Here is a 10,051-nt window from a genome sequence, read left to right on the forward strand (position 1 = left end):
CGCCTCCGTGGTCTAGTGGTAAAGAGCGCGGCTCTTGACTCGGAGGTCGTGGGTTCGATTCCCGCGTTGGAAACATGTTATTTCCAAGTTAGGTTAGGACAGTGCAGGCTGATCACCTGATTGTCTGACAAGTAAGATGATCCATGCGTCGGATGGGCATGTAAAAAGTCGGTCCTGCGCCTGATCTCTCGCCGGTCGTGTCGGTTTTCCGTCCCTCTGGGTTATGAGAGTAAAGGAATAGAGAGTGCTCTTGTGTACTGCGCACACACTTGGGCACTATAAAATTACTCCTGCGTAGCTGGTCTGGTTTCAATGAAACCGGCCACCGTCACCGAAACCGGTGTGGGAGCTATTATTATTAATAAAGTGTTTTAATGGTAAAATATAGCACTCTCAAATAATAATAATAATATTATCTAAGGACACATCACACCATCACACCACGTTCGCGTCAGTCTGCTGGCCCCGTGCTAAGTACCTGAAGGACTTGTGTTATAGGTACCAGACAACGGAAATATATTTAATACTTTTATGCTATACATATATTTAAGATTTTTATTATGTGATACACATATATTTAATACACATCCATGACCCAGGAACTTCGAAAACTTTTTGTTCCGTCGGCGGGATTCGAACCCGTGACCCCCGGTTTAAGCTACCAACGTGCTTACCCACTGGGCCACAGAGGTCGTCAAAAGCAATCATCTTAATTGGTCAGCTAAATTAATACGAAATTCTAGAAAGGTTATTAAAATACTGTATAAAAAATGAAATTGTTTAAAATTTTACCATTTTTAATTTAACACTAAGCGATGTCATTAACTCCAGACTAGTATCACAGCTGGGTAAAGTGTTTGATTGCTAATACTAATTTAGTCGCACAAAATACAATTTCACGCCACGAGCACTTTACTGCGTGGTACCAGAAATAGACTTCTAGAATTTCCTCGCATTCGAAAAACCTACTTAATAGGCACCAGTATCGCTTTAACCAGAATCCAGAACCACGTCGTTTAAGGGGGCGACTAACCCTAAAGTGTCGATTTTATAATTAATTTTTATACTTGAAAATAAGCCCCGAATTGTTTCATTTTCTAAAATTATATACTACATTATATTTCCGAGAATTCGATCTGAGCAAAAACACGATATCTCAAAATTTTCTCGATAGAAAAAAATCACAAAGATGCATGTAATTTTCACAAATGTTTCATTTATTGCCATAACCGTGCATTGAACTAAGTTAATATTTTAGCACATTGTATAAAATTCTATCATTGAGAGATCGACCTAGCGGATTTTTAAAATGTTGTATATTTATCGAGATATTGAGAAAAAACTAATTTGGCGATGAATCCGCGTCGTCCTTTTTCACCTGGCATATGAAAGACGAAAGAAGAAAGTGAGTGTGAAGAGAGAAGGACGATGTTTGATTTTTTGGGTTAGTCGCCCTCTTAAGCCATGAATTACTAATCGCGAAATACTAAACTCTTCTACATTTATTTAACGACATACTAACCATTAGTCGCCACCTGTCTTGCTCTAACCAAGTCATTTATTTCCAACTAGCACTACGATGGGTATCGTGTTCAATCGTACAACTAACAAGGTCTCTTTTACGTTATATACTAAACTAGTGGAAAGCTCTGTTTCCAACTAGCACCACGGTGCTTTTAGTGGTAAACTGCTCTCTTGCAAGGTAAGCCAGCAGCTGCCTGGCTCGCAGAAGCTCTTCATTTAAAAATAATACTTATCATTCGTAGACACGTGTCTCGCTCTAATTGAGCCTTGTTGCCAACCAGCACCACGGTGCGTTTAGCTGTAAACTAAAGTAAAAAAACAGGTCTCCGGCTCGCAGAAGCCCCTCTACATTTTTAACAAAACACTAACCGTTTGTGGACACCTGTCTCGCTCTAACCAAGTCAGCCTTGTTCCCAACCAGCACCACGGTGCGTTCTGCGGTGAACTGCTCTCTCGCGAGGTACGCTAGCAGCTCCCCGGCTCGCAGGAACGAGCTCTTCGCCACTATGGAGTACACCACGACGCAGGCATGAGGCTCGTACGTCGACAGACAGTTTTCAACCTGCGAGGAGAGGCACAATTTAAATGGTGAAAGTGGATGCCAGGAAAATATCCGACATCCGTTAAAGTGAGACCGCACTAGGCCACACTTCGCTGCATCGGAACCACGCGACACTTCACGGCCAAATATTATTATTCGTACTGTTATAGCTTTGGTATGTATGTAACATCCCTTAGTCAGCCCCTTTCCTACCTATCCAGCATTTCCTTTGTCTAGCAGCTTGAATGAATGAATGAATGAATATGAGCACAAAGGCGGCTTTATCGCTGTAAAGCGATTTCCTCCAAGCAACCTCTGGCGCATGGAGACAAATTACAACACAGTGCAGCTTGAGTTGGAATAAGACAGAACTAGAAATTAAATTAGGCTTATCATACATCTTAATTACCTAGGAACAATCTTACACTAAATCCTATTCTAAAAATATGTTACGATAATATGTTAGCAGCTTCGGTTGCATTCCCAGTCCCACACTCTCCATCCGCGCTAGACGTGTGCATCAAAAAACCAAAATTGTTTTTTTTTAAAAAGCCAAAATCCTTGTGCGTTGTAACAGTACGAATAATATTATGAGCTGACTGGAGCTACGCAACACTTCAGAAGTTTAGAAATGTGAAAAGAAGTGTCGCGTCACTTCGCTGCAGCCTTCGCCTATAATAGTGCCAGTGCGGTATATTTTTCCCATAGGAATTTAAATTAGGCGATGGCTTCTTAGCTAAGTTAGGTAACTCCTAAGTAGGTTTTGCCTGTCCATGACGAAATGATATTGCTTAATTTCTAAACTCAATAAAAATAAAAAAATCCATACTTCCATACTAATATTATAAATGCGAAAGTGTGTCTGTCTATCTGTCTGTCTGTTACCTCTTCACGCCCAAACCGCTGAACCGATTTTGATGAAATTTGGCATAGAGATACTTTGAGTCCCGGGAAAGGACATAGGATACTTTTTGTTCCGAAAAAATGTACGGTTCCTGCGCGATAAACGAGTTTTGGCGCAACGGAGTTGCGGGCGTCATTTAGTGTACGATAACTACGTAGTTATAATATAATGTATGCTTTCATGACTCTATTAAATTAATGTAAAATTCAATTCAATTAGTTCATTTGTCGCTGGTTATTAAAATGGATCGGTACAAATATGTTGTGTAACCGTTCCATCGACGTACGATATTAAAACTCAATAAGGCAAATGAAATTCGTACAAAGTAATGTTTTCATTACGGTAAGCGCTCGATTCATTTTCGGATTGATTTCGTATTGAATGGCGGCTAAATTATGTGTTCCCAGAAATGAGGGACATGAGTAATACTTCGATATTAATCTCCTAACAAACATACTAACTTTGAAACTCATGGAGGATATAATTAATTTATAAATAAAATAAATCAAAGCTATTACAAAAGTCCAAGCCTTAAAATAATAAGTTCTATGACTGTAAACAAAATATATTATAAGAACGTAAAATGTATGTAAGTGAGGTCAACAATGCGCATTTAATTCTACACATTTTTAGGTCAGCCGGCCAGTATTTTTAGGGTTTAGGGAAAAGATAACTTTAGGGTATGCTAAAAAGATAGCTATCTAATTAGCATACCCTAAAGAAATACTGCTAGCTAGAAAACTTTAGATAAATACAGCTATGCTATTACTTTTAACCATATTTAAACTCAACCAAATAAAACAACTCATTCTTATTCTACTAATGAAATTACTTTTTAAATCTATATCTATATAATTATATAAAACTCAAAGGTGACTGACTGACAATATGGTGATCTATCAACGCACAGCCCAAACCACTGGACGGATCGAGCTGAAATTTTGCATGCAGGTAGTTGTTATGACGAAGGCTTTCGCTTTTGGAAAAAGGATTTTGATAAATTCCAACCCCAAAGGGTTAAAATAGGGCATGAAAGTTTGTATATAATATACTTCTTAACGCGAGCGAAGCCGCGGGCAAAAGCTCGTATGTTATAAAGCAATAAGTATTTCACTCAATATTTCAGTGTAATAAAATACGACTTTTATTAAAAACGTAGCAATAAACCTATCATTAAACCCTTGTCATTAACTGTCCGTTACTTTAGTAATTATTTGACAGGTGAGCGACGTTTTTCATTCCACCCTAAACGGCCTGTGAGCCGTTTAGGGTTAAAATTGTAATTTATAATTTTCAGCTCGATATTGTTTTGTATTTTTCAGCCTCATTGTCCGCCAGTCATTACCGTCCGCTAGTCATTTATCGAAGGAAATATAAATTGAGCGGTTAAGTGTCCTTTGAGAGAACGACATCTAATTTGCGCTTAACAAGTTTCTGAGGCGTTAAAGTTTTACTATATTTTAGACTTTCATCTTTGCTTCGGTATAATAAATGGGTTTGTACGAATGATAGGACTGTCACAACCGGTGTTAAGCCACATAAAAAATGCAAATTATAGTTCAAAATTTATGTTTTGCGGGAAATCGTTTTGTAAATTCGACATGTTTGAATTAATAACTTAAATATCATGATTCATGACAAAATAAAGAGACACGAGATCAGACGGTAAATATATAAAAATATAAATTTGTATTATATATACCTATACTACAGAAACTTTCAAGAAATGCTATTTAGGTTAGGTTATGTTAGTTTTCAGTTAACTATTTTGAGTTAATTCAGTTAATATAATTAAAGGAGGATCTTTTCGAGAAATAGGCTTACCATTTGCTGGCTACCATAAGTCTCAGTGGTTCTCAACTCACCGACATCTCAGTACTGGGATGGTCGATGAATATCAGCTCTGATTCCTCTCCATCCAGAAGCACTGACACTGACTTTTCTCCAAACTCGTCGTCTGTAACAAAACATAATAATGTATCACCAGTTTTTTTTTTTGTTTATTATAAAGCTGGACACATACAGGTGTAAGAAGGATTTAAAATCGCACCTATAACAAACGCCCTAAACCTTGTGATTAATAAAAAGGTCCGATTGTACACAGAAGATATAATATAACAGTGTTTTGTTTAAAAAAAAAGAGTGGGTTGAGAGATAAGGTCAACATTTTTAATAACCATAACACAGCGAGAATCTTTTTATTAAGAAAAGGAATAAGGGGTTTAATAATATTTTAATGCATGTTATCGCACCGTTCGCATCTAAAATTACCCACTATTTATTTGATTTTATATTATTTCACTGGTAATAATAACGAGTTTCCTAAAGCGAGTGAAATGCAAATATACGCTAATAAAACGTTATTAAGAAAAGGAAAATATTTTTTTCAGTACAAAGCACATAATAAAATCAGATGGTGTTCTGATTAATGGGAAAGCGAGTGGAGTGCAAAATTAAATTAACACTAAGCAAATACTTTTGATGCTGCGAGTACATGTTTGCTTGCGAGAAGCAAATAATATTGTGCTGGTACTCATGATAACAGTTACCTTGACGTTTGTAGCCTTAGAAAACTGTTTATACCTCTATAATTATCCTTAAATCGATATATACCTAGAGGCGTATCAAACATATCGTCTTTTATTATATTTTATTCGTAAAAGGATTTGTAGGACGTTGAATAGCCGCCTGATGATAAGTATACCGTTACGTTTCGGAAAGCTTATTAGCGTGGGAGAGGTGGGTACACACTACACAAGTAAGCTCCTTCCAAGAATTGACTCAATATGATATAAATAGGCCTAAATATTCTTACACGTAAGGTAAATATTTCCAAGATAATTCCTCTTGAAATTTTATTATGGTTAAGGTTAAAAATCTTAATGTAATCCGTACTAACAGTATAAATAAGAAAATGTGTCTGTCTGATGAAAACATAAAAAACCTCTTAACACTCAAAACGCTGATCTGATAAAGATACTTTTAGTTTCGAAAAAGGACACAGGGTATTGTTTCTATTCCGAAACAAATACAGCTTCCGAACGGAGCGGCAACATTTCAATCAATATGCTTTGAGAACAAAACATTTGTAACCCTCACTGATCTTCACGGCAAGCAATTCTTCGAAAGCTAGCCATTTCAGACAGACATCCTTTAACTCCTAGAAAGTAAAGTCTACCTTAATATTAATCGTGTAACCTAGAGCTATAACATAATATACAGGATGTAACAAAACTAAGTGATAATAATATAGGGTGTGTAATGTGTCCCATGTATAGAGTTCACTGAAAGAGCAACTTTTTTTACTATTGTATGTGCAAATTCCTGACCCTACAGGAGCGCTTGCCCATACAAATCACAAAAAAAAAATTGCTCCTTCAGCGCAAGCGCAAGCGCTGTCTCACGGCGGTTTTCTGTGAGAACGTGGTATTTCTCCGGTCGAGCCGGCCCATTCGTGCCGAAGCATGGCACTCCCACGTCTAATGTATACATGGGACACATACACATTAATACACACCCTTAAGTATTATCACTTACTTTTGTTACATGTTGTATTCTAGATGTGCTTCGTCTTAAAAGCTCGGAGCTTTGAAAGCTGAAGTGTACTTAGACGAGCTACTAATTGGGGCCATAGTGACGGCTGATGAGGAGTGAGGACACACAGACGGACCAGACGGGGTGAACGAACCCCATCGCCTGTAAACTCCGAAACTATTTACATATAAGTTATTTATTCACTCTATACATTTTGATTAAAACTTTGAAGCACTTAAAAGTTTAGCTGCGAGAGGTTTATTAAAATATTTCAGCTGGTATAGATCGTTACTATATTTTAAGCTAGCAAATCCTAATACTATTGCAAAATTTGATAATAAATTTTTAGAAATAGTACTAAATTTTTTATTTTATTTTTAAATATTCGGAAAACTAACAGCTATTAGTATAAATTAACTTGACTAGATTGTAACTATAAGCCATTATAAAGTTTTCGCAAATAGTAAAAAATGAAAGTGTACAAAATTATTGTGAAGTTAATCGAGAAAATACTATATAGGTATGTACCTAGTTAATTAATTACAAAGTAAATTAATATTTTGTATTTAAATTAATATATTTTATAATCTTTAAAAATGATGTCTAGCGTATCTTTTACGAATTACATAATCTTATGATAAGTATATACTATACCTATATCAAAAAGCTTGTTTTAGTGCGTTTGTTTTTTGGTAAAAAACTGCTATATTATTGGGAGTACATATTTACATCATAAAGTATATTTATAACATACTACTTAGTATATAAATTATAGTCTGTTGAGGGTTTGATTTATTAATAAACTTTGCGCCATGATAATGAATAAAAATGAACATTGCTTATTCGCCGTGAGATGTAATAAAGCATAATAAAAGGTTAAACGTAACCAGACTTTGATATATATTTATAAAAACAAAGTTATATTTTATTCCGGCGAATTTGTGACATCGTTCCCTTCTATTTATCCTCGGGGAACAGTTATTTTTTATACGAACCACAAACATTGTACCGATAATTCTCGGTATTTTGTTGTAACTCCGAAACCAGCACAATACAAAAGATACAACCACACTTGTGCGCGAGATAATCTCAGATTAACAAAGCTGATGCCGGCTGCACGGACAGAAAATCTTATCATATTTTTTCACTATTCATCGGTTTGACAAGCGCTTCGCTTATAAGTGCGTGCCCAAAATTCCTTTTTTTAACCCGTCGATCAGTGGATCTTTCCTTATTTATAAACTTTTAACAAATTCTTTAAAACAGATGAACAATAAAATCTTTTTCCAATTATTGCTCCCTTGACAACTTTGAAAATATAGAAGTTAGGTAAGTTCGTAAAGTTTTGTTTTCGGCATGGTAATTTATATTTTTATTTTACAAAATTTATATTTCAAGAAATGGTGACATTAGGCAACCGTACTATTTTATCTATAATATAGTTTTATTTCCATTATATGTCACAGACTCACAGCTGTCCCCACTCATATATTTTATGACCGGACCTGTCTTTGAAAGTATGCTATAAGTAATTAGTGACTGTATCTTTAAAGTCACATGAAGACAGTGCCGGATTTAGCAGTCCCAGCGCCCTGGGCGAGATATCTTCGGCGTCCAGGGTGCTGATAGCGGCGTCCCTTTTGTTTGCGTTCGGCGCCCCTTTTTATTCAGCGCCCTGGGCGGTCGCCCAGCGTCTGTCGCCTCGCTAACGCCGCTACTGCATGAAGACACGACATATTAAACCAATTGGCAAACATTTGGCCGTCATCAGCATTGTGGCTAAATAAAGAAAAGGCGAATCGCAACTGGTATAACAACCGTAGAAATTAAATTAATTTTGATATCTATAACTTATTTCAAAAAGATTCGTCTCGTTTGCCGAACACTGTGTAAAACAGTAATTATATTCTTCTTCCTGTTAGTTATTTTCATTTTTAACTTTATGTATAACTTGGTGTACTGCCAAATCAGAAATTGTATTTTTCTCTCATTCATTTCAACTGCTACATAATATTATGTGGTCCACAATTAAATCTCAGCATCAGGTGGCGGGCCCTCGTTAGGGCGATGTTCCACACGCGGCGGGCAATAAATAAGCAACACGTAAAAGTGCTGTAACATTTTTCTCTCGTACGTGCTTCATCACGGGCTGGCGGACGTTAGGACATCCTTTATACGGCCTTGCGGACGCTGGAGCACCCTTTATCTAGTCCTCACGTACGGCCTTCGTCTCGTTCGTGCGCTTCACAACTCGACTCTGGCGACTTTACCCTATTTCGGTTTTTCAGTCGTTAAAATACTGTCTACTTTTGTATAGTAACTTTGTATAATAAAATTTGTCACGCGTAAAAAGCTAACGAAATTGAATAGAAAAGCAAAATATAAAGACACGACAAACGAAAATAGTTTTTTTTTTTTGTAAGTGACGTCAAATAAACGAGAAACATCTTTTTTTCGGTATCAATTTCAGCACAATAATAATAGGACATAATATAACACCAAATTATGTTCCCGATTCCGGTATTTCAATCAAAAACAGTACCGATGTAGTCTCGGTTCTATAAAAGGCTTTAATATCACGCCAATGTCGAACGAATACCAAGCGCGATCTGATTAACCAAAACACCAAAAACCAATTTTGATAATACAATTTTGTCGTTTGATGGGATCCGGACTCGATCGAAACTGTATTAATTTTGGATCGAATCGCAGAATTAGGTTTAAAATTATTCTAAAGCTAATTATTACAAATCATCTTAATAGTTATAATAAACTAAATAAAGATGCACCATGAAATAAACAAGCGGGTGTAATACTACATATAATATAAAAGTGAACTTACCACGTTTTGCTTCACCAGACAGCAAATGAAAAGAAGTAATGTTATTTACAATAGATCCAGCACTAGCAGCCATACAACTAAGTCAACAACAGATTTGTACTAAGTATAATGTGGATAGAATTTCTACTCTATTTAAAACTTTATACTTAAACTACAAGCAACATACTTAGGTACCTAATTAATATTTGTCAAAGTGCAAAATCTTCGAAAATAACTTACATTCATAAATATTTACAAAGAAGCAAACATTTTTATTATTTTTCGATTTGAACTAATTTAAAAAAAAAACTCTTTTTGCTTGTTTAAAACTCTTTTGATATAAATGAAATAAAATGGATCCACAAACAGTAGCTGGTAACTAAATATCACTCGGTGAAATTGAGTATGCCGGTCGAGTAGGTTCTCGAAGTTTCCAGTTCGTCAATAACCCAATTTGCTAGATATTACATTAGTATGTTAATGAGATGACAAAGTTCACAGCCTTCTCGGTCCTCGCCTCTCGGAGTACTCGGGGCTCTTGGACTACGATTTACTTCACACTTTACGCTGAACTTCAAAGTTAAAGAACCTATAAACGATATTTGCTCTATTAGCTCCCAATCAAATTTTCCGACATTAAAATGAAACTAAGTAAAGAGGCACCGTGTAAGTCAAAATATTCGGCCAAGTGCGAGTCGGACTCGCGCACGAAGGGTTCCGTACCATT

The 10,051-nt window shown here is 36.1% G+C and overlaps 1 protein-coding gene across 2 annotated transcripts in view; it reads right to left on the reverse strand.

Moving 5' to 3' along the window:
- The window catches only part of LOC121729484, a 92,445-nt gene that overhangs the window by 7,280 nt on the left and 75,114 nt on the right, over positions 1–10,051 (reverse strand). The window contains exons 6-8 of one of the 2 annotated variants that reach the window (XM_042118009.1): positions 9,346–9,354; positions 4,835–4,926; positions 1,894–2,086 (exon numbers count right to left, since the gene is read on the reverse strand). In XM_042118009.1, coding sequence (XP_041973943.1) covers positions 1,894–2,086; positions 4,835–4,926; positions 9,346–9,354 — 294 coding nt within the window. The remainder of the gene's footprint in view (positions 1–1,893; positions 2,087–4,834; positions 4,927–9,345; positions 9,355–10,051) is intronic. The other variant, XM_042118016.1, reaches the window with a different exon arrangement.

This window comes from Aricia agestis, chromosome 1 (genome assembly GCF_905147365.1).
Source record: "Aricia agestis chromosome 1, ilAriAges1.1, whole genome shotgun sequence".
NCBI lineage: Eukaryota > Metazoa > Arthropoda > Insecta > Lepidoptera > Lycaenidae > Aricia > Aricia agestis.